Source organism: Anomaloglossus baeobatrachus, chromosome 2 (assembly GCF_048569485.1).
Source record: "Anomaloglossus baeobatrachus isolate aAnoBae1 chromosome 2, aAnoBae1.hap1, whole genome shotgun sequence".
Lineage (NCBI taxonomy): Eukaryota > Metazoa > Chordata > Amphibia > Anura > Aromobatidae > Anomaloglossus > Anomaloglossus baeobatrachus.
The window spans coordinates 498,018,002-498,043,406 of NC_134354.1; the positions used below are offsets into that span (position 1 = coordinate 498,018,002).

The following is a 25,405-nucleotide window of genomic DNA, read 5'->3' on the forward strand; positions in this document are numbered from 1 at the left end:
GGGGTACCTATCTAATTATTATTTATTCATTTTAGAATGATTAACATTTAAGAGAAGACCATTGACTGGTTTGCAAGCCAGGCTATTGGGGGAACCGCTGAACTACTATACGGGTATGTTCACGAGTTGGCTTGTTTTCTGTAGCAAAACATGCTGCTTCCAAAAAGTAGGTTCTGCTCAGTTTTTCAGCTGAGTTTTTGGTGCGTCATTTGTCTACAGCATATGTTTAGATAAATCAGTAACAAAAAATGCAGTTGAGTTCTTACACTTATTGCTTTCAATGAGTTGACATGCTGCTTCTTTCAAAAACACAGCAGTTTTCCATTTCAGTCAGGAAAAAAAGCAGGTGTGTGCATATCTGTGTGTACGAGATTCCTGAAATCTCATTGCTTTTGCTGGTACTGTAAAAAACAGGCTTTAATTTACATAAAACATTTGCGAAAACACAGCAAAAAAAAGCTGCAAAAATGCAATGTGTGAACATAGCCTAAGACTGTCAGCCAGGTGAGAACTCGCAGGATGTCTGAATGTGATAGTGTGTAGCTGTTTGAATGGATAGCTAAAATTAAATGAGTATAGCTGTTGTGGAGACCAAAATCCAAACATTGTATTTGTTGCATTTGTACTCATTTAAAGGGAATCTTTCAGCTGATTTTTCCTACCTTATCTGAGAGCTGCATGATGTAGACAAAGAGATCCTGAATACAACGATGTATCACTTAGATTATCAGCTGCAGCCATTCTGACACAAATCAGTATTTTTAGATTAAGCAACACAGCAGAGCAAAGAGAGAGTTGTCCCGGCCCAAACCAGGCTCTCAAAGATTGTACATTGTCAGTGAGGTGTCCATCACAACAGGGGGAAAGCGGGACTGCCGTGCACATGACATTGTAGTCCCAGCACTGAGATGTCCTGCTACTTTAATAAACATATGAAATGAACAACAGATCGGTCCTTGACAAGACAGGCATTGATGAATTCTCTGTGCTAGCCCTTGCAGCATGCAGGCTTCCACTTAGGCCTCTTTCACGCGTCAGTATTCTGCATCAGTGTTTCATCAGTGTATTATCGGTGTTTGGACGCCAAAACCAGGAGTGGAACTTACAGAGAAGAACTATAATTGAAAGACTGACACCTGTTCTGTGTTTTGGAGACATTCCTGGTTTTGGCATCCAAACACTGATGACACACTGCTCAAACACTGATGCAAAATACTGATGTGTGAAAGTGGCCTTACATAGCAAAAACCTGCTAACAGATTCCCTTTAAGTTGCTTGCTGAACCCATGCACCATTACCCAAACAAGCGAAGATCCAAATGAAAACTTTCTTATAGTAAATGTTTTTTAGAAGCACTTCAGGAAAAATATTCAGGTACATAATGTACAAACCACAATCACTCACTTCTTAGGAGGAAAAAATAAAAAATAAAAATAAAAAAAAACATATACCTGCACAAATCATACAGGCTTTTCATTGCAAAAATAAGGTTATTTTTTTTTTTTTTAATTATTGCTTGAGGTAAATTCTGTATGTTTTTTTTGTTTTGCAGCAGACTACAGTGTGCTAAAAAGCAAAGTGAACACAACTTAAATGTGTATCAGGAGTGAATGATAAACAATGGATAAGTTAAATAATACAATTTTATAATACAATCATATTTCAGCAACACTATATGTACTAAATATTTCAAGCCATTATGTTAAAGAGAAAAAACAAACAAGATATTATGCAATCTTAAAAATAGTAGTATCAGTGAAAACAGCACTGCATGAACAGAAACTACACATGAAATGTTCACAGTAAAGGGGGCCTAACTAATGATGAATGCTGAGAAAAATAATAGCTTTCCAATAGCAACTTGATTTTTGTGGGCAAATACATAATTTTAATTATTATACATCTATTCCACCAGTTTTAGTTTTTAGAATTAAGGTCCATTGTGGGTTTACAATGATTATGATTGCATAAAACCATTGAACTTTCACTACTAGAAAAAAAATAACGCCTTTCTAACATGATAGCTAAAAAGAGATTACACAAATCTATTTAGTAAAGGACACAACGTCAACATACTACATGGCTAAATTTAGAGGAGGTAGCCAAAAGAGTTGTAACTCCGTTCTTTAGGTAATTATGCTGCTTCATCAGGATGGACTTCAATGCTCATAAATGTTATGATCTGCATGAAGAATGGAAAGACTAATGGAAATATTTTAAATACGTTAACTTGTACCATTGTGCCACCTAAAAGACTTGTTGTCTAAGCCAAGAGAGATAGAAAAATTACCACACGTCAGGGTACCTACATTTTCTGGTGCACAATGAAATGTTGAAGTCCATGAGCACAGGTTCAGTAGTCAGTGTTCCTCAGGTTCTCCTTCTGGAAAATCCAGCACAGGCTTATTTCCTTCATCCTTGTGGTGGTGGTGGCGGTGGCGGCGGCTTTCACAATGTGTCTGGTGTTTCTTGAAACCCCTTGGATGATCGGTTTGAAAATTACATTTTTGACATTTATATAAACCTTTTGTGTGGGCAGAGGAATGGTGTTTGAGATGGGTCTCCACTGCAAATGTCTCCCCACATATTTTACATATAAAAGGACTAGGCATGTTATGTTTGGTGATCAAATGGTTTAAAATAGGCCCCCTGTTTAATGGTCTATACTCACAAAGTAAGCACTGATATTTGCCTTTAATACGTTTAACATGTTTTGATATTTCCTCATCTTTTAGAAGACCATCTTTATCATCAAATAAATCCAAGCTATCTGGAGCACTGAGAGAGATGTCACCAGAGTCTGAAGTGTCAAGTCCATCTTTGGACCATGATGGAGTACCTGAATAGTCTGAGAAATGTACAGTTCCAGACAGGCGTGCTGTACCAGTGAGACCCTTAGATTTATTTTCCAAGTCCTTTGGCTGTATAGGCGTAAACTCATCTGTTGCTCCATCTTCAGAAATTGGTGATGAACCCTTGAATACAGACATATCAGCATCTTCATTATTCTCGGAGTCTTTTGAGGGTGTTGAATTACCCTCCAGATATTTGGGCATATCTTTTGATTGAGGAGAAACATCCTCTTCTTCTGAAAACTCCATAATACTCTTTGGCATTGCTGGCGCTGTATCATCATCATCATCATCATCATCATCATCATCATCATCTTCTGAGAAGTCCATAATTTCCTTAGATAAACCTGGGTTTTCTTCCTCTTCCGAAAACTCCATTACATTTCTTGATGCATTTGTGATTTCCTCCTCTTCGGAAAAATCCATAACATTTTTAGGGGCAGTTGTCTCCACGTTTTTAGGTTTATCACTGACCTCTTCTTCTGAAAACTCCATGTCGTCCTTTGACAATGCTAAATTGTCTTCCTCGTCATCATCAGAAAACTCCATCATTTCTTTAGCTGGAGCAGACATATCCTCTTCCTCAGATGACTCTTCCAGCTTTGACTGAACTGGAGCACTTTCATCTTCAGATATATTATCTATAGGTTTTTCTTCCAGTGGCATCTCATCTTCAGAAATATCCTCAATCCCTCTAGACTGGTCATGTAACAAATAATCTGAAGACTCTGGGGCATCTTTTGACTGAGTTACAGTTTCATCATCAGAAAACTGGGGAATACCACCGGGCAGAGCGGGCTCGTCATCTTCATCAGAAAACTCTGGTATATCTTTAGAAGGCAAAGTAGCAATATCATTACTAGAAAATTCAACACCAGCATTTGCTTGTGCAGATTTCTTTGTGCTTATGTTATCGCTACTACTGCTGCTAGATTCAGGGTCGCAGCTAGTGTCTTTTGTTTCTTGGAAGATGGTCCTTGACTTATCCATGCTGCTGCTGCTGCTACTACTGCTGCTTTTAAATTCAATATCAGAATTGTCTTGGGTAACCTGGCATGATACATTTTCTGGCCAGGAGGTAAGTGTGTCATTTTCTTCAGCTTTTACTTCTTTCAACTTTAACTTTTCTTCTACAGATTTTTCATCTTCACTGACCATATGTTCAGAATCTTTTTTGTCTGAGCACTGAAACAAACCTTGTTCTGATTTAGGCTCTTTGATTGATTTTGATTTATTGAACTGTTTGTCAGGTTCTGTGTGCTGGCTCAAGATATGATAATATACACTGGAAAACATTTTGCTTGTGAAAAAACATCTGTGACAGTGGAACAATCTCGCACTTTTCTGGTAAAACACAAGTTTTCCCAAACCACCAGTATCAATTTCTTCACAAAATTCAGGATGTATAGTTCCCATGTGGATCTGTACAGTCTTATAGTCTGTCCCGTGAAAGTTGCACCGGTTGCAATCCAACTCATTGAGTTTTTGCAGGACTTCCATTGTTCAGATGTCACCACCAATATATGATCCACAAGTGGTGAATGAACAAAATCTAAAAGACAGAAAAATTCATCAATGGAAAAAAAACACATGTATATCTTTGCAAAAAAAGGTAGATATAAAAATTGAATAGGCCTATTTTTCAATACAACATATCTTTAAACTTAAAAACACAAGTTTACAACTTAGGCTGCTTTCACAATACGTTTTTTTAACATGCGTCATGAACGTTTTTTTAACGCAAAAACGGATCCAGTGCAAATGTGTTTTCATTTCAATGCATTTGCAATGGACTCACGTCAACATGCATTCACATGCGTTTGCGTGCGTTATAGTGAGGATCCAGCGACTTGCAGTTTTTTAACTTTTTTCAAAAACGCTACTTGCAGCGTTTTTTGAGCTGCGTCCAAATAATGCAAATCACTGTATCCTGACTAAACATCACGCAAACGCATGTGAACGCTGGCATGCTGATAGACAGGATCCTGCTTGCTCTACTGAGCATGCCCAGAAACCAGCCTCGCGTGATCAGTCCCTCACTCCCTCCCTCCCTCCCCGTCCCTCTCTGTCTCTCTCCCCCGCCTGAGAGCGGCGGATGCTCGTAAACAAGGTAAATATCGGGTAACCAAGCAAAGCACTTTTTAGTTACCCGATGTTTACCTGTGTTACGTGTGCAGGGAGCCGGCTTCTAGCAGCTGCGGGCTCATAACCAAGGTAAATATCGGGTATTCAAGCAAAACACTTCACTTAGTTACCCGATATTTACCTTGGTTACAGCTTACCGCAGCTGTCAGATGTCGGCTCCCAGTCCATCACGTTCAGTTCCCCTCACTCCTGATCACATGACTCCAATGCCCGCCCATAAACTTCAAGTGACAGGATCCTGCAAAATAACACATGCGTTTGCATGCGTTTTTCTTTGCAAAAACAGGATCCGCTTTTGCAGCAAAAAAATGATCATGATGCATGCTAAAAAAACGTAGTGTGAAAGCAGCCTTAAAGGTTTTCACATCGTAATAAGTGATGGCATATGACTAGGTGGCGGGGTCCCAGAAGGTTGATACTTGGAATGAAATGATAGCATCATGCCCCCTTTCCTGTACAGCAGCTCTCCTGTGTGTGCAGAGAGCTGCATGAGACCCTTTTCACTTGAGCAGAGGCATCCTGCAGCTCCTTTTGCACAAACATTGGCCAGGCTATCAAAGCAAGGAAAAACTGTGACTCAGAGCTCTGGCCCCTTCATTCCCAGGATCAGAAGGAATGCGAATGTTGGATTCCCACATATCACAAAATAATGGCACATCCTAGTGATATAACATCCCTTTAGAAGATGGGAAAACCTTTTATCGGGCTGAACAAACACAGTAGCAATAGTATACACGTGTATATAAAAAGGTCACGTGATAATAGCGCATGTAAAGGCTTTCTACCGAGATTGATAGTTATACCCTATCGATAATAGACTTCCCTCAAACGAAACTCTGTTGTGCCAGATAGTGTGAGGGCAGCAGCCAATGCGGACTTGTGAATGCTGCAGCCTAATATCACAAGACCAGAAAACACAGCAAGGACAAAGCTAGAACAGTAACAGTCCAGCAGGTGGATGTGATGTTTTTACTTGACATGGAGCCCCGTTATATTTAAAAAGTTTGTCTCAGTAGTGGACAACATCTTTAAAGGGAATCTGTCACCAGGTTTTTGCCACGAAATCTGAAAGCAGCATAACGTAAGGGCACAGATACTGATTCCAGCGATTTGTCCCTTACTGGGCTACTTAGTATAGTTTTGATAAAATCACCATTGAATCAGCAGTAAATCATCATTAGAGGACTACTTATCCTGCTGTCAGGTAGTCCAGCATATCCATGAGCTCTGTATAACTGCTAGATCGGCAGCAGAGAAAACATGATGTTTGATGTTATGAAAATGACAGGAAGTAACTCAGTAAGTGACACATTGCTGGGATCAGGGAGGCTGTCTCTACATTTTACTGCTCTCAGATGGGATAGCAAAAACCTGGTGACAGATTCCCTATAAACTTACCGTATTTTTCTGATTATAAGATGCCCTTTTCCTACCAAAAATTTGGCAGGAAAATAAGGGGTGCGTCTTAAAATCCGCAAGTAGTTTACCAGGGGGGTGGTGAAGAGGGGTCAAAGGGAGCAGGGGTAATCCTATGCGGTGTGCTCACGCTGGTCTGTGCGGCGCGGCTTTGCTCTGTGCGGGGCTGGTGTCGTGGCGCTGTTCATGTGGGGCTGCTCTAATCGGTTCTGCTCAGCATGTGGGCGGTCATTCTGAAAATGTAGGCAGTCAGGGCTTCAAATAATGGCGTCTAGAGTCTGCGCATGCACAGATGTAGCTTTCATTTGCGCACGCGCAAACTCCAGCCGCCATTATTTGAAGTCTCACTACCGACGTCTTCAAAATGGCTGGTAACTTACCGCCACCCGTGCAGAGCAGGGTCAGCCGCGTCCCCAGGCCCCGCACAGCAGAGCCGCACCAGCAGGCCCTGCATAGCAGAGCCGCGCCAGCAGGCCCCGCACAGCAGAGCCGCGCCAGCAGGCCCCCCACAGCAGAGCCGCGCCAGCAGGCCCCGCACAGCAGAGCCGCGTCACAAGGCCCCGCACAGCAGAGCCGCGTCACAAGGCACCGCACAGCAGAGCCGCGTCACAAGGCCCCGCACAGCAGAGCCGCGTCACAAGGCCCCGCACAGCAGAGCCGCGTCACAAGGCCCCGCACAGAGCAGCGCCCGCAGTGAGTATCTGGGCCCCCCCCCTCTGTACCAGTAGCAGCATTACAGTACTCCAGTACTGCCCCTGTCTCTTATCACCCCCGCTCCGCTGCTGCCCCCTCTCCCTGATAAAACACCACCAGATTATAATACGGACCCCATATTTATTTTTTTTCTACCTTTTTTTCTCCAAATTTGGGGTGCATCTTGTAATTCGGTGCATCTTATAAAATGAAAAATACGGTAATTAAAACCTTCTCCATTCACAATAGAAGGATGTAAAATTGTTTAATGCTCATTATCTGGGTTACCTGTCACCACTGTAATCTAGCAGAAGTGCACGATCCAGTCAGCTTTAGAGTCCCTGCGCTCCTGCAGCAGCATTGGAGAGCGCACACTTCTGGTTGCACCGCTGGTCCAAACTGTAAATCCTCAGGAAAGAACTGACCTCAGTAAACAGGACGGCAGAAGAGAGGTACATTCCCAAGATGACAAGGCAGAACCACCCTTTATAAAAAATAAAACAAAATAAAAGTTGTTATAATCAAACTACGGTAGATGTGTCAATTGTCATGTGTGGTCTTTTATAATATGTGCTGTTTTGCACATGTGTAGCGCATATTTTCAGTGATGGCTACTGTACCTTTGTTCTATAAATGGTATTTTATACATGCGCACATTATTGGGATTTGTATCCCTGTCCACATTAATGTTACCATGTAAATTCTGCCTCTAAGGCCTCATTCAGACATCCAAGAATCATACGTGTTCAATCTGTGTTTTTCACTGGCAGGATATACCCATTCTAGTCTATAGTCCATGATTCCTGTGGGCCGAGTTGTCTGTGAAAAACAGCAGACATGTCCGCTTGGGATCAAAGTCACAGATCAAAATTACCCATATACGTCTATTGGTCTGTGAAAAATGACTGACAGAACACACGGTCATGGATAGAAGAAGCTTTGTAATTTATCTTTTCATATGAGGAATATCACTGAAGAAACACTGATGGTAAAAACCGACAAATCAAAAATTAATGAATTAACTCGTGTGCAAAAAAATCATGGACGTCTAAATAAGGCCGGAGAAAAAAAAATGTTTCATAAGAATTCTGTAATGCAGTCTTAAAAGTTCAGCATTGGTGGTGTCCAGTGTCCCACCATCTTCAGAGCAACGAGTACAAGCTTGTAAAGCACTGTAAAGCACGTCACCTATTACCGCAGGCGTGAGATTATGGGTGGCGCTGTGATTGTCATCAGCAGCGTCATCCAAGTACCCGCCCATAATCTCGCGCCTGCGGTAATAGGTGAAGTGGGTTCATATGGCCAGCGCTTGCGCATAACGGTGGAGGCAGAGGGAAAAGCGCGGGCACGAGATTATGGGCACAATCACAGCGCCACCCATAATCTCGCGCCTGCGCAATCACCTCACCAGCGGTCACGCTTTACACAGTGCTGTCCCGCGATAGTGCCACTGGGCATGCGCGAGACCTCAGGAGCACGGGGCGGCGTCCTCATGGTATGGAAATGAGCAACGGGGGACGGCGTAAAGCGGCAGGAGGCGAATAACTGATGCAAGACAGCCTGCCCCCGTGACCATAAAAAAAATTTGCATACAAAAAGGTAAGACTTTATAAAGTATTATTTAGGTCTCAAAGGGGGCACAATAGAAACAGAAACCTTTCTAGAATGCAGCCCAGGAGCTGCAGAGGGGGAATCTTTTAGGTTTATTGCGAAATTTCTGCTGACAGGTTCCCTTTAAGGTCTCTTTCACAGATCCATAAAAAGCACAAACGTTTTGCACGGTTTGTGGTAGGGTGCATATGTGTGTGCGTGTCCGTTGAGCGTTTGCTGCCATTGTGCTATACGTGTGACATCTGCATAGCACACGGACAGCATGACTTTCTATACTTACCTGTCCATGTTGCTGCTGTGGCTTCCGGTCCTCGGTGCAGTGCATATGCAATGAGCATAATGCAAGTGACAGCAGGACCGAAGGCCGCAGCGCTGGAAAAAGGAGAGTATAGAAAATCATTTTATTTCACAAGTGGTTTTCTCCGTTACACAGATCACATCAGTGTGCCCTCCGTGTGACACCAATACTGGCGGAGAAAAACAGGACATCTACGTGTGGAGCACACGGATACACGTATGCTTCACACGGTGCATGTGAAAACATGCACGTGTGCGCAGACCCATTGATTTAATGGGTCTACGTGTGTCCGTGTCTCCGGTACGTGTGAAAATGAACCTCACACGTACCGGACACACAGACGTGTGAAGGGGGACTAAAGGGAACTGATCATGTGGAAAAATGCTATTAACTTGCAGATATGGGGTTAATTGCGTTTGGAACCTGCCTGACACCTGCATATTAATTCCCGCAGCAAGGAGGACATTCATTTTAATCCCCCCAACAGCAATTGGGTTTCAGCTATGGGACTGTGCCACCATGGGTCCAGTCACCGCTGAAGAGCAGCAGCCATAACCGGTCCCCCCACACTCATCATTAGAATCAGTAAGCGTGTGGGGCATTGTTTTTTTTTTTTTAAATCAGATACTGCAGCAAGGATCTCAGTGTGGATGCCAGGCAGGTTCAGAATGCTATTAACCTGCAGATTAACAGAATTTTTCCAGGTTCCCTTTAAATCCCAAGTAGCCATCTTACTGTAACAGCTATGAAGATTAAAAAAAAGCAAGTTTTATTATCACATCAGTTGCTCGCTCTGCATTCCCAGTGGAAAGTAGGCTGTCAAACAACATGCTGGAGAATTACAGCTTGCTCACTATGGAAATTGGTGACTGACCGCTCCCTGCACCACCCCAATGACTGGAAGCAGGCAGTTGCAAGAATAAAACCGGCCGCCCATAATCTCGCGCATGCCCCGTGAGACTCTCGCGGGACTGTGCAATGTGCAGTGTGACCGCTGGTGACGTGTTGCGCATGCGCGAGATTATGGGCGGCGCTGTGACTTTCATCAGCAAGTATCCGCCCATAATCTCGTGATCGCGCTTTCACCGCCGCCTCCACCGTTCTGCGCAAGCGCTGGCCAGCTTACCTCACGTCACCTCTGAAATTGCACGATGGACGGCCTAAAGCAACAGGGAGGCCGACTAACGGGCACCAGAGAGCCCGCCCCCGTGTACCATTATCAAGATCTAAATTCAAAAAGGTACCGCTTTACAAAGTCTTTATTTTGGTCAGAAAGGGGGCACAAGAACAACAGGAACATTGCTAGAATGCAGCCCAGGAGCTGCAGAGGGGGAATCTTTTAGGTTTAGTAAAATTTCTGATGACAGGTTCTCTTTAATTCATCAAGACTAGCATTTCTCCCTCTGGTTTTGATGAATGGATCGGGAGGGGTTTGCATGTTGCGCGAGTTAAAGCCTCCAATTCATTAAGAGGCACACAGCTCTTACTCAATAAGGGCTCATTTACATGACTGTTCCGTTTGTCCTGGTCAGTTTCTGTTTTTTTGCGGACCCACGGGCAAGACCATTTTTTCAATGTCTTTTGTATAGGATCAGATGGCACACGGCAGAAGTTGCGTATGCATCCGATCCTACAAAAAAAACACATCGGATGCCATATGTCCGTTCTGTTATTATGGAACATGTCCTATTCTGTTCCGTAATAATGGACCGGGACTCAATACAAGTTAATGGGTCTGCAAAATCCCTGGAAGCCGCATGGAAGCACTTCTGTGTGACCTCCATCGGGTTCCCGCGCAGTCTGTGTCCCCCTGCCAGCCCATGTCCCCCTCCCTGCCAGCCACGCGGCTGCCCGCACTGCAGTATCAGCAGCTTCTCACACTGCAGTGCGGGCAGCCGCAGGGATGACGAGCGCTGCTGTCAGGAGGTTAGATGAGATCATTACCTGCTGTGACGATCTCCTGCACTCCTGACGTCAGCGCTGTCACTGCCTTCTATGCCCGCCACTTTCTCACATCAAGTCTTGCGTGCGGCCCGAGACTGTCACTAGCGGTGCCGTCACGGGCTCCCGCAATTCCTCACTGTGAACGCGGAGGACAATGGAAGGCACTGACCGCGCTGACGTCAGGAGTGCAGGAGATCGTCACAGCCGTTAATGATCTCATCTAACCTCCTGACAGCAGCACTAGTCATACCCTGCAGTGACCTGGGCTGACCTATTGATGTTATCTCAGGTCACTGCACTACTCTCCCAGCCAATGGGGAACATTCTGTTCTTCATTGACTGGGACAGTGACTATGGTATGGATCGTCGTGGGACCCCCTTATTGGATTACGCCGGACCCGGATTTGATTGTTCTTTTCAATAAATTGGTGAAAGAGGGAATGTTTTAGGGAGTGTTTTTTCAAATAAAACTTTTTTTGTTGTCTAATTTTTTTTTATTACTGACTGGGTTTGTGATGTCAGGTATCTGATAGATGCGTGACATCACTAACCCCAGGGCTTGATGCCAAGTGACATTACACATCTGGCATCAACCCCATATATTACCCCTTTTGCCACCGCACCAGGGCAACAGGATGATTTGGGGCAAAACGCCAGGATTGGCTCATCTAATGGATGCGCTACTTCTGGGGAGGCTGTACCTGCTATTTTTAGGCTGGGGAGTGTCCATTAACAGTGTACCTCCCTAGTATGAGAATACCAGACCACAGCTGTCTGTTTTACCTTGGCTGTTGATCCAATTTGGGGGGGACCCCGTGTTTTTTGTTTTAAATTATTTTTTTAATTTAAAATAACAGTGTGGGGTGCCCTCTGTTTTGGATTACCAGCCAAGGTGAAGCTGCCAGCTGTGGTTTGCAGGCTGCAGCCGTGTGCTTTACGCTAGCTGGCTACAAAAGATAGGGGGGACCACATATCAATTTTTTTTTTAATTATTTATTTTTTGGCTAAATACAAGGCTAACCACCCTTTAGTGCCACATGAAAGTTACTAAAGTGTGCCAGCTTAGAATATGCAGGGGGGTGAGGCATTATATATGTCTTTCTCATCTATCTATCCCTCTATTCATTCACTATCTCTGTCTCTATATCTATCCATCTCTATATCTACTTATCTATTTATCTTTCTTGCTGCTTCCGTTTTTTGCAGTCCGCAAAAAAAAAAACAAAAACGGAGGGCAAACGGACCGTATACAGAACAGATGTCACACGGATGCATTTGTGAAAAAACAGACCTTTTTTTGCGGCTCGCAAAAACGGAACGGTCATGTGAATGTAGCCTAAGGAGTACTTGACAAGTGATATGCTGTAAAGTCATTGACTGGAGTAAGAGTGGGTGTAAGGAACGCCACAGCTGGTTGTGAATAAGAAGTCCTGCAGCATTACACCAGAGCCTAGCTCCACAAATCGTAGCAGAGCTGGGAGAGACTGGCATGAAAACACCAGAAGTTGCTGAAAACGTTTGCAACCTTTCATAGCAATTTATGCCAGAAACCCCCCCCCCCCTTCACCTCTCTGTAAATTGTAAGCTCTTACAAGCAGGGTTGTCTTGATTTTTGCTCTAATTATTATCATTAACTGTTAATTGCTTGTATATGAACCTCTGAATTGTAAAGCGCTGCGGAATATGTTGGGGCTACAGAAATAAAGATTACTATAGAACTCTGACAAAATTCATTTGATGAGCTGGGGCCAATTTACTACAGATTAATCCTATATATGGATGTAAAGCGCCATGGAATTGATGGCGCTATAATAATAATAATAATAAAGATTCTTCCAGGTGACAGGTTGCCTTTAACCCTATACATAGATGTAAATAAGATTCTTCCAGGTGACAGGTTGCCTTTAACCCTATACATAGATGTAAATAAGATTCTTCCAGGTGACAGGTTCCCTTTAACCCTATACATAGATGTAAATAAGATTCTTCCAGGTGACAGGTTCCCTTTAACCCTATATATAGATGTAAATAAGATTCTTCCAGGTGACATGTTCCCTTTAACCCTATATATAGATGTAAATAAGATTCCTCCAGGTGACATGTTCCCTTTAACCCTATACATAGATGTAAATAAGATTCTTCTAGATGGCCGGTTCCCTTTAACCCTATATATGGATATAAATAAGATTCCTCCATGTGATAGGTTGCCTTTAAGCCTAGAACAGTGGTACAGCCTAATGTTCAGGAGGACGAGGAGAATAGACTGGGCAATGAGCGCCCACCATGTGCCCCCTCCTCTGTGTCCGGCACGCTGCTGGGGAGAGCGGCACCATTAGCCACACACAACACAAGCGTGACCAAGAGCCGCCCCCTCCTCAGCGGGTGCCTGTATGTACGATTGAGTGGCCCGCGCCGTGCCAGCAGACACCACCTGTCCCACTCTGTCACCACACAGCCCGCCATTCTGCCAGTAACCCCCAGGCCGACACTGAACAAACATGACTGTATCGTGTAGATGAAAACAGCAGGTCACTGCGCAGACTCCGGTACAGGAGGGCACAGGCCCGGCTGTAGTGAGGTAAGCCCGCCACATACCGCCGGTGTACAACCGGCACCAAACACCTGACATCTCTACAAACCGCGCTCACCTGCACACGCCGCCAGCAGCCGCCCCTTTCCTACTTACGTCAGTCAATGGCGACGGAACACGGAGCCAATCAGAAGCGAGTAAGCTGACGTCAGCACGTTGGGCACGCATTTAGGCGCCGAAAGGCTGTTTACTAGGATAAATGAAAGTCTGCTATGTTGTGACTGGCCGCAGGCGGTGTGGCGCATCAGCATACACGCTGGATAGAGGCAGCCATGATATCTGTCCCTTGGATTATGTGTGTGAGGTGATTACTATGTGGTGCTTACATTACTGACACATTCGGGCACACAAGAGCTTAGGAAACCCAGCAGTTGTCTGACACCCAAAATAATTATCAAAGTTGTATTAAAAAAAAAATGGTGGCTGAAGGAAATATGCACGGAGTCTTGGTGAGGTTTACCTCAGTATTTAAGACTAAACCAGGAGTGGCACAATGAGAGGAAAATATAATAGAAACACCTCACCACTTCTGTATTTATCACCCACTCCTGGATTTAACTTACAAATACTGAGGTAAAACCTCACCAAATACCGTGTGCACACGGCCTTCAACTTTTTTTTAATACAACTTTGACAGTTATGTGCACTTGGCTTTAGAGGTGGTAAAACGTGTGTGTACTGCGGCTTGTCCTAAATCTTCAGACCACATTGAAAACCATTTAGATATTGAAATTGGCGCCTTCATTGCGATTATTTTACAGAATGTGAACGGAGCTGTGGAATTAGCCGTGCAGAAGTGTCCTGTGCCAGATAGAGCAGGGGCCTGGCTGTCTAATGACATTAAAACAAGAAATTTATGGCATATTTAAGTCCACTAGTAGGACAAAGGGCACTCCCACACTGGCGTATTAAAAAAATTGGTCCCAGTCTCATCCAGAAAAGTTGAACAAGTGAAATATGTTTGGTATTCCATATGTCATACAAGTGCTATGTAAGGCTGGTTTCAGACGTCCGTGTTTCAGGTACGTGTGACATCCGTTTTTAACACGGATACCACACGTACGCATGTTATTATATCCTGTTACTCATACGTCCGTGTTTTCATACGGACCATGTGACCCCTCGTGGCCCCGCACGCACACGCAGATATGTCCGTTTTTTCTCCGGCAGCACTGGTGTCACACGGATCGCACACTGATGTGATCCATGTGACATCAGTGTGACACGTACCGGAGAAAACACGGGTCTTTTTTAATAAAAATATTTTCTCTATTTACCTGTATCCAGTAATGCTGTCACCGGCTTTGCTGTCTCCCGCTCCTGACCCCCGCTCATTATACTCACTGAATATTCAGTGCTCTGTGGAGCTGGAAGCCGGAGCAGCGCTGGGGACTTCAGTGCCGGGGACCACATCGCTGGGTGAGTATATAGCAGTGTGTGTCAGTGTGTAGTGAGAACCTGGAAGCCGGAGCATCGCGGGGACAGCATCGGGGACTCATCACAGTTCCTAATGCAACCATGAAGCTGTAGCGTGGGGGTGTCATCAGGATGTCATCAGAGTTCATTGGATTATCGGTCTGGCGAGCGCTGACAATGCACAGGTTCCTTTAAAATTTAAGTTGTTTTATTATTAAAATATTTTCAAAATGCTCCTGTTATTTAATACAACGCGTTTCAGCAATACATCAATGCTTTCCTCAGGTATAACAAGAGTGGTTCTCATGCAATAAATATATAGGGATCCCACAGGTGGTAATGTGGGTGTGCCGTTAATTAGAACTTTTTGTTTCCTTTAAGATAATCTAGTAATATAAAAAATTTTTTTAATTTAATTTAATTTACATAGTAAAATAATAGTTGAAAAGATAGTTGTTAAAAAATCCCTTTAAGGGTATTGGGTATATAGTATAGATAAAATTATTGTGTATATAAAAATATTTTTAATAAGACTAAAATTTTTTTATATATAGTATTTCGTTTCAAAGTTATTTTTCCCCCCTTATATGATTAGGTTAAAATTGTGTTCTCTATGTTTCTACTTAATATGTTTCTACTGTAAATGCATATATTTTAAAATCATTATAGTTGTGGAAGAGATTCCTTTAAGGATTTTTCTTATTTTCTAAGTTCTAATTAACGGCACACCCACATTACCACCTGTGGGATCCCTATATATTTATTGCATGAGAACCACTCTTGTTATACCTGAGGAAAGCATTGATGTATTGCTGAAACGCGTTGTATTAAATAACAGGAGCATTTTGAAAATATTTTAATAATAAAACAAAAAATTTTAAAGGAACCTGTGCATTGTCAGCGCTCGCCAGACCGATAATCCAATTATTCACTATATGTTCACTCCCTTTGAGGGAATCGGTCAGAGCTGCAGTAAGACATAGGCACTCCTTTCTAAAGTGAAATTCCAGCTGGAGAACGGTGGATTGCTGCAACACTCCAAGACTCAGAGTGCCGGGGATTCTAGGAGGAACCAGCGATCCTTAATCCGGACATCTCCACTAAAGATCACGACGTAACAGCATCGCTACCAAGGCATTAAATCCCCATAGATTTGGAGGATCTCTACAACCAACACCGAGGTTGTGCGAGGGCGCACAACCTCACCAGGTGAGCAAATTCTCATCCCTCTTAGTTTAATCCTAGACCCGCGGGTACTGCTCATATGCGCTACTCTTTTTATTTCAGTGATCAGAGTTCATTGGGAACTCCAATGACCTCCTGGGTGTCACTGTGCTTGCAGAATACTCACCGGTCCCCGTGGTGCTGTCCTCGGCAGTGCTATACCCAGCTCTGTCCTCAGCACTGCTTCGGCTTCCAGGTCCTGAGTACAGTGAATAATCGAATATAATGAGCGGTGGTCAGGAGCGGGAGGCAGCAGAGCCGAAGAAAGCAGGTAAATATGGAAAATCTTTTTATTTCACAGACCTGTGTTTTCTGGTATCTGTCACATGTATGTAAACATGGATTTCACACGTATGACCATAACCATGCGTGTGACTTGTACCTGATTAAACACGGACGTCTGAAACCGGCCAAAGGGTGGGATTTGTTTTTTTCCTTGCCTAGTATCTGCTTGCTATACTTTTTTTTTCGACAGCAACTATTATATCACAATTATTTACAGAGTTCTATGCAACAGAATGGTAATTATCAAAGGAGAAATACTCAAACTAGTGCAAATCATAATGGCAAACGGATTGCCAAAATCAGGCTAAACCATCGCCAACACACAACTCCAAAATTCAATGACACAAACGGGAGAACAGGAGTGTAGAGTGCAAAATTACATTACTTTATTGACAAAAATAGATTGTGAAGAGACAACACAACAAAACCACCGTATGAAAAAACAAGCATAGTTGGGAGTGTGACAAGGATGGGGCAAGTAGAAAGGTCAATATGACCACAAGATCAGGATGATCAGGGAGACGAGGAGTAAAAACAAATGTAATACAAGATGTGATACGATCATATACCAATATCCTCCACCAGAGCAGGAACAGACACTAATCATTAATTGAGAAAAATTAATGTATGTGTTACAAGAAAGTGCCAATTACAAGGCAACACCCAGAAAAAAATATTATAAGTACCGATGTAATAAAGTGCATTTACCACTAACCACCACCCATCCAGGGCATGGCATAAGACATGATTAAGAAAAGTACCGTAATTATATCAATTACCTAAAGTGCCAAGTGCAAGCCAGTGTCCAAGTAGTCACAGGGGTCTCCACAAAAAGGACCTGTGAACCCCAACGTACGTTTCTCTAGGGGTTTTTTGCTTCTTCAGGGAGGAAGATCCTGCTATTAATGTATCCATGAAATAGAATCCCTACAGATATGTGTTGTTTTTTTCTCACACCCATTGACTTGCATTAACAAGTCATATCTGTTAGACACGTGCAGTCGCAGCATGCTGCAATTTTTTCATCAGTCAGATTTTGAGTTGAGGAAAAACTCACAGATCTGCTCTGCCTCACTGACTAAAGGCCACTTTAAACACACTGGTGAAAGCACCCGCCCCCGTCGGTTGTGGGTCATGGGCAAATCGCTGCCTGTGGCGCACAACATCGCTAGGACCTGTCATACATACCTGCCTAGCGACATCACTGTGGTCGGCGAACTGCCTCCTTTCTAAGGGGGAGGTTCGTTCTGCGTCACTAAGCGGCCGCCCAATAGAAGCGGAGGGGCGGAGATGAGCGGGCCGAACATCCCGCCCACATCCTTCCTTCCTCATTGCGGGCGGCCGCAGGTACGGTGATGTTCCTCGTTCCTGCGGTGTCACACACAGCGATGTGTGCTGCCGCAGGAACGACGAACAACCTGCGTCCTGCAACAGCAACGATATTCGGGAAAGGAACGACGAGTCAACGATCAACGATTAGGTATGTAATTTTGATCGTTAACGGTCATTCCTGCGTTTCACACGCAACAACGTCGCTAACGAGGCCGGATGTGCGTCACGAATTCCGCGACCCCAAAGACATCTCGTTAGCGATGTCGTTGCGTGTAACGTGTAGCTTAACATTGGTATGAGCGCAATGTGATTTTTTTTCTCACATTACACTCGTCCTTTTTGTACGACAGTTTGAGAGAACCCTAAAGGGTGCTTTATACGCTGCGACATCGCTACCGATATATCATCGGTGTCACGTCGTTAGTGACGCACATCCGGTAGCGACATCGCAGCGTGTAACACCAAGGAGCGACAATCAACGATCGCAAAATCGTTCAAAAATGTTGATCGATGACACGTCGCTCCTTTCCTTAATATCGCTGCTACCACAGGTACGATGTTGTTCGTCGTTCCTGCGACAGCACACATCGCTATGTGTGACACCGGAGGAATGATGAACATCTCCTTACCTGCGTCCACCGGCAATGCGGAAGGAAGGAGGTGGGCGGGATGTTACGTCCCGCTCATCTCCGCCCCTCGGCTTCTATTGGCCGGCCGCTTAGTGACGTCGCTATGACACCGAACGCACCTCCCCCTTGAAGGAGGGATTGTTCGGCGGTCACAGCGACGACGCTGACAAGGTATGTGCGTGTCATGCTGCCGTAGCGATAATGTTCGCTACGGCAGCGATCACCAAATGTCGCACATACGACGGGGGCAGGTGCTATTGCTCTCGACATTGCCAGCTATCGCTAGCGATGTCGCAGTGTGTAAAGCACCCTTAAGAGTGTCCATAAATCAACTCATTTGTGGATAAAAGATCTCAAGTAAAGCAAGTTTAAAATGCTGTCTGAAGAAAAAAAATGAAACATAATTGGTGTTGCATCATCCGTAAGGAACCAGACTTTATCCACTATCCCATACAGTGAACTTGGAACAAAAATATACATTTTTTATCGTTCCTCTGAAATATAGAGTAGGGGTAAGTTCACACAGTGCGTTTTTCGCGGGGTTTTTGCGCGTTTTTCGGGTGCGTTTTTGGCCTCAAAACTGCATGACTTTGCTTCCCCAGCAAAGTCTATGAGTTTTCATTTTTGCTGTCCGCACACAACTTTTTTTTTAAGCTGCGTTTTTGAGCTTAAAAAAAAAAATGGACATGTCAATTCTTTCCTGTGTTTTTCTGCGTTTTCCCCCCATGCAATGCATAGAAAAAACGCAGAGATCAAAAACGCAGCCAAAAACGCACCAAATCGCGGTAAAAATGCATGCATTTTTTGCCGCTTTTTTTGCCACGGGTGCGCTTTTGTGCATTTTTAGCGGCCAAAAACGCAGCGGCAAAAAAACGCAGCGTGTGCACATAGCCTAAAAAGTTGTCTTCTAGAGCTGTGCTGCCCAATGCCGCTATATTGAGGCACCACTTTAGATTTCTGAAATTGCAAAGTGGTAAAAATAAGTGACCTGACTATTCTGCATCTTCCGTTTGGAGGCCGCTTATTATATATACAATAAAAAAAATATTAAAAATTGGTGGAAAAGATGCCAAATAAATAACCAAAAAGACTCCAAAGAAGATGTTTTAGGCTAGGGACCCACTTTGCGTTTTTACCTGCGTTTCTGCAGCGTTTTGAGAAGCACCTTTTTCATGCCAAATGGCCTGCGTTTTGCGTTTCCATGATATTCAATGGATAAATGTGATTTCCAGACCGCACTTTGCGTTTTAAAACGCTGCGTTTAATTTGCATATTTTGTAGCAAAAAACATGCTTTCAAAGAAGCACGTTGTCAGTTGTTTTTGCTATTTTGGGTGCGTTTTGCTAACATTGAAGTCAATGGAAATGGTCAAAAAGCTTGGCTTTGATAGAAATATACGTTTTACTAGCGTTTTGAATGCTTTTTACCTGCGTTTTGGGTGCAAAAAACGCAGCAAATGGAGATTGCATTTGTCTGCAGAAACGTCATCATTGACATCACATCCGTTGTCAAATAAAAAAGAGGCATGTTGAATCATTCTTTTTACCCTTGACTGCTTGAAGAACCTTTTTTCCTGTGTCTGAATATTATATTGTCACCAATGGCTTGGTATCAGTGGCTTAAAATAAATGTTCCGAAATTGATTTCTCTGGTAAGTTATTTTTCTTTAACAAACAATGTTTTTTTTTCTTAGTGTGTAGTTGATTTAATATTTTTGGAAAATTAATTTCATTTTTTAGAAATTTAAAATAATTTATTTAATAAAACTTAAAATAGTTTTAATTTTTCTTAATGCCCCAAAAGGTGGAATCAATGCCATGCCTGTGGGATCCTGCTTTTCCTGACTATATGTTGAAGCTCAAACGATCAGACTGTTGGATAATCATTTGTCGGGAATTATTCCCCCAGTGGCATGAGGTTGATCAGGCAATGCAAAATAAAATTGGTATTTTTTTATTATTTTGTTATTATATTTTTTTCTATTTTGTTTTTTTTTTATGTATTAAATTTGTTTAATTTTTTAATCAGCATATATATGTTGTTTTTTTTACCAATGTAGAACAAAATGTCAGGAAGAGATGGCGTTCAGTTAAAGACCGTTTTAATAAAATAAGGTTAGAGGGAATGAAAAGTGGATCATCGCCTAAAAAAATAAATTTCATGTATTATGAAGATCTCCGTTTTCTATGTACAAGTCGACAGTTACGTCCGTAAGTTTTTTAATTTTTTTTTTTTTTGGTTGTTCATTATTTTATTGTAATATATTATTTTTTTATTTTGCTAATAAATTTACAAAAAGTATCATAAAGTAAAAATAATTGTTCTCCTTTAAAATTGGTAGAACGTCTGGTAGTATACAACCAAGGGATGAAACACCTGATGAAGATCAAGCTGGTTAAACACAAGCTACTCAGGATGAAGAAGGGGAGAGGGAATCCAGCATTCAACAGTCTATTGATGTTGATGATTTATCTACTAATACAAATATAGCAGAATACAGTGTTTCAAATGTCCTAAATCTGCCTGAAAAAATTCCAACTTACACAAAAACAAAAAACAAAAAAAAAACATTGATAAAAAAAATCTTGTGGATGACCCTATATCCACCAAAACTATGGAACTTTTAAAGGGAACCTGTCAGCAGAAATTTAGCTTGAAACCTAAAAGTTTCCCCCTCTGCAGCTCGTGGGCTGCATTCTAGCAAGGTTTCTATACTTTTTGTGGCCCCTTTTAAACCAAATTAAATACTTTATAAACTTGTACCTTTTGGTATGAAAATCTTGTAAATTATCCATGGGGGCGGGCTCTCTGGTGTCCGTTACTGTCCCTCCTGCACATTGACGCCGTCCCCCCACGCTCGTACCTGCTCGTACATCAGGACGCCGCCCACTGCGCCCGAGGTGCCGCCCACGCCAGGACTGCTGGTGACGTGTGTCACAGGCACGAGTTATGGGCAGCGCTGTGATTGCATCGCAAGTGCCCGCCCATAATCTCGTGGATGCGCTGTCCCCACTGCCTCCAGCGTTCTGCGCAAGCGCACGCTGGCCAGATGACCCGACGTCACCTCCTTCCCATCTTACCCTGCAGCAGGGCAAGATGGGAAAGAGGTGACGTCGGGTCATCTGGCCAGCGAGCGCTTGCGCAGAACGCTGGAGGAAGAGGGGAAAGTGCGGTCACGAGGTTATGGGCGGCACTTGCTAAGGACAATCACAGCGCCGCCCATAACCTCGTGCCTGCGCAAAACGTCACCAGCGGTCACACTGTGCACACATTGCACAGTCCCACAGCGCATGCGCGGGACCTCGGACGCCCAGGGACGGCGTCCTGAGGTATGAAATTCAGCGTTGGGGGCGGCGTAAATCGGCAAGAGGACAGTAACGGACACCAGGCAGCCCGCCCCCATGGATAATTTACAAAATTTGCATACCAAAAGGTACAAGTTTATAAACTATTTAATTTGGTTTAAAAGGGGCCACAAAAAGTAAAGAAACCTTGCTAGAATGCAGCCCAGGAGCTGCAGAAGGGGACGCTTTTAGGTTTCAAGCTAAATTTCTGATGACAGGTTCCCTTTAAAATCTGCAACTGAGGATGACGAATTTGACACATTTGGCATGAGTATTGCATGTCGCCTTAGAAAAATCAAAGATCCCAAAAAAAAACCATATGCATGACATCCATATGTGGCATGATGAGCTGTTTCGAGGAAGAGGGACCATATCCTTCTGGTGGGGAAATGGTTTCTCTACTTGAAAAAACATTCATGGATTTAAAAAAACCACCAACAGAAATTATTGATCCACTACCCCAACCAATAAATATTTCCAGGCCAAATCCCTATCAACAATACCAAACACAATATATTCCACCATATCAACAAAAATTTTTTTGTTAAACCAAACCAACCAGAATTTAGTCTGCAACCACCACAAAATGTCTCCAATAACCAAAATTTATTTATAAAGCCACAAGAAAAAAAACAAGGATATTTCACCCAGCAGTTGTATTCAGATACTTATTTATTTATTTTTTTTTAAACATATAATTATGTGGAAATTTAAACTATGGTTTTTTAATAAACAATTAATGAAGTAATTATTTGTTTGTTTTTTTTTAAAAAAAAAATGTTTTGTGTTGAATTTATTAAAGTATTATGTTACAAATAACAAATAAAAGTATCTTAAAAACATCAAATAAATGTCTTGTTTTTTTAAAATAATTTACTCTAGTTTAACCTAAATGCTGTTTTATAACATGGATGTTATCATGTCTACAGGACATGACATCAGTACTGAGTGTCTTTTTTTTATAAAAGACAGACATCTTGATTTTTCAATAGTTAAACTTTATGTAGCTTTGTGTTTATTTGCAAAACGCAAGTCACTATTTGCAGATCAAAACGCATGTAAAAAGCGCTGAAAACGCATCAAATACGCGACAAAAACGCATGCGTTTTCAGCGCTAAATTTCTGAAAAAGGCAACTTTGGTCAAATCAATTAAGCCAAAAATATGCGTTCTAAACTGCAAGTAGGTGAACGCAAAGTGGGTCCCTAGCCTTAGGTCAAACAAATTGCTTACATCCGGAGGAAGTGAGTGCTGCTGCTCTTCGTCTGGATGCATGTGATACGTCTGAAGGTGGGGAGAATGAAGCAGCTGCTGATTGGCCTTCAGGATCGTGTTATATTGCACTGGTACATATTCTTGGGAAAGTCAGTGGCAACACCACTGGAATAGCGCCAGTACTAGAGGTGATTATAAAGTTTTATGTTAAACAGAAACATACAGGTTGAGAAGGGGTTTTCTGAGTAGTGGACAGACCCTTTAAGAGGCACTACGCATGTGCTGATACCAACAGGCAACCTAGCCAATGAACAGCAAACAGAATTAAAAAATACCTTAGTTCTTGAGAATAGAGAGGATTTTTAATAATGTGAATTGCAAAGTTGTATTTACAACCACTGTGCAATTTTTACCGTTAAAGAACATGGATCCGTTAACCTATTAACTCATCCTTGAAAAAACATGTTCTTGTAGAGCGCCGTCCACCTAAAAACAAAAACTTTATAGTCTTGTAAGACAAAAAAACAAGGCATTTCTAAGAAGTGTTTTTATCATGCAAAAGTAGAGAAACATAAAAACTAAATAAATTGCTGTAATTCTTTGAACCCTCAGTAATGTGCCTTTGGATTTAAAGGAGTTGTCCACTACTTGGGCAACCCCTTCTCAATTGCTTTATTCTCCAATTTGTAATAACAGCCACCTCTCCTCGCCTCTGTTGCTGGTGCCATACAGTCATGGCCAAAAGTTTTGACAATGCTACAAATATTAATTTTTACAAAGTCTACTGCTTAAGTTTTTCTAATGGCAATTTGCATATACTCCAGAATGTCATAAAGAGTGATCAGCTTAACAGCAATTACTTGCAAAGTCAATATTGGCTAAGAAAATGAACTTCAACCCCCAAAGCACATTTCAACATCATTGCATTCCTGCCTTAAAAGGAGCAGCTAACATTGTTTTAGTGATTGTTCCATTAACACAGGTGTGGGTGTTGATGAGGACAGGGCTGGCGATCAATCAGTCATGATTAAGTAAGAATGACACTACTGGACACTTTAAAAGGAGGCTGGTGCTTGGTATCATTGTTTCTCTTCAGTTAAACTTGGTTATCTCTAAAGAAACACGTGCAGCCATCATTGCTCTGCACAAAAATGGCCTAACAGGGAAGAGTATCGCAGCTACAAAGATTGCACCTCAGTCAACAATCTATCGCATCATCAAGAACTTCAAGGAGAGAGTTTTCATTGTTGCCAAAAAGGCTCCAGGGCGCCCAAGAAGGACCAGCAAACGTCAGGGTCGTATCTTAAAACTGTTTCAGCTGCGGGATCGGACTACCAGCAGTGCCGAGCTAGCTCAGCAATGGCAGCAGGCTAGTGTGAGTGCTTCTGCACGCACTGTGAGGCGGAGACTGCTTGAGCAAGGCCTGGTTTCAAGGAGGGCAGCAAAGAAGCCACTTCTCTCCAGAAAAAACATCAGGGACCGACTGATATTCTGCAAAAGGTACAGGGAGTGGACTGCTGAGGACTGGGGTAAAGTCATTTTCTCAGATGAATCCCCTTTTCGATTGTTTGGGACATCTGGAAAACAACTTATTAGGAGAAGAAGAGGTGAGCGCTACCACCAGTCTTGTCTCATGCCAACTGTTAAGCATCCTGAAACGATTCAGGTGTGGGGTTGCTTCTCAGCCAAGGGAATCGGCTCACTCACAGTCTTGCCTAAAAACACAGCCATGAATAAAGAATGGTACCAGAATGTCCTCCAAGAGCAACTTCTCCCAACTGTCCAAGAGCAGTTTGGCGCCCAACAATGCCTTTTCCAGCATGATGGAGCACCTTGCCATAAAGCAAAGGTGATCACTAAATGGCTCATGGAACAAAACATAGAGATTTTGGGTCCATGGCCTGGAAACTCCCCAGATCTTAATCCCATTGAGAACTTGTGGGCAATCATCAAGAGACGGGTGGACAAACAAAAACCCATAAATTCTGGCAAAATGCAAGCATTGCTTATGCAAGAATGGACAGCTATCAGTCAGGATTTGGTCCAGAAGTTGATTGAGAGCATGCCAGGGAGAATTGCAGAGATCCTGAAGAAGAAGGGTCAACACTGCAAATATTGACTTGCTGCATTAACTCATTCTAACTGTCAATATAACCTTTTGGTACTCATAATATGATTGCAATTATATTTCTGTATGTGATGTAAACATCAGACAAACACAATTAAAAACCAGAGGGCAACAGATCATGTGAAAATATAATTTTGGTGTAATTCTCAAAACTTTTGGCCATGACTGTACTATCAATGTTGGAGCAGGGTATCCCGGGGCTCTTCTGATGTTGTTTATATCATGTGAGCCCTGCAGGTCTAGGCCTACTAATCCGAAGCAGTGTCAGGAATACTGGCATTTAG

General features: G+C 42.8%; 1 protein-coding gene and 1 long non-coding RNA gene across 3 annotated transcripts; one reads left to right on the plus strand and one right to left on the minus strand.

The window, feature by feature from the left end:
- Nucleotides 1-1,625: 1,625 nt before the first annotated feature.
- CHAMP1 (chromosome alignment maintaining phosphoprotein 1) lies at nucleotides 1,626-13,661 on the minus strand. Its single transcript, XM_075336492.1, has 3 exons — nucleotides 13,608-13,661; nucleotides 7,395-7,590; nucleotides 1,626-4,404 (listed from the first exon to the last, which is right to left on the minus strand). The coding sequence occupies exon 3, from the start codon at nucleotides 4,350-4,352 to the stop codon at nucleotides 2,361-2,363; it is 1,992 nt and encodes a 663-aa protein (XP_075192607.1). The 5' UTR covers nucleotides 4,353-4,404; nucleotides 7,395-7,590; nucleotides 13,608-13,661; the 3' UTR covers nucleotides 1,626-2,360.
- LOC142291743 (uncharacterized) lies at nucleotides 13,442-21,051 on the plus strand. 2 transcript variants are annotated; one of them, XR_012750535.1, is made up of 3 exons: nucleotides 13,442-13,537; nucleotides 20,495-20,645; nucleotides 20,777-21,051. It is a non-coding gene; the product is annotated as an uncharacterized LOC142291743 (long non-coding RNA). The 2 variants fall into 2 exon arrangements; XR_012750534.1 differs by lacking the exon at nucleotides 13,442-13,537 and adding an exon at nucleotides 20,252-20,380.
- Nucleotides 21,052-25,405: the final 4,354 nt, after the last annotated feature.

What these genes read in the sequence shown, in the direction of transcription:
- CHAMP1 (XM_075336492.1), bottom strand. Translation starts at nt 4,352, where the DNA reads ATGGAAGTCCTGCAAAAACTCAATGAGTTGGATTGCAACCGGTGCAAC.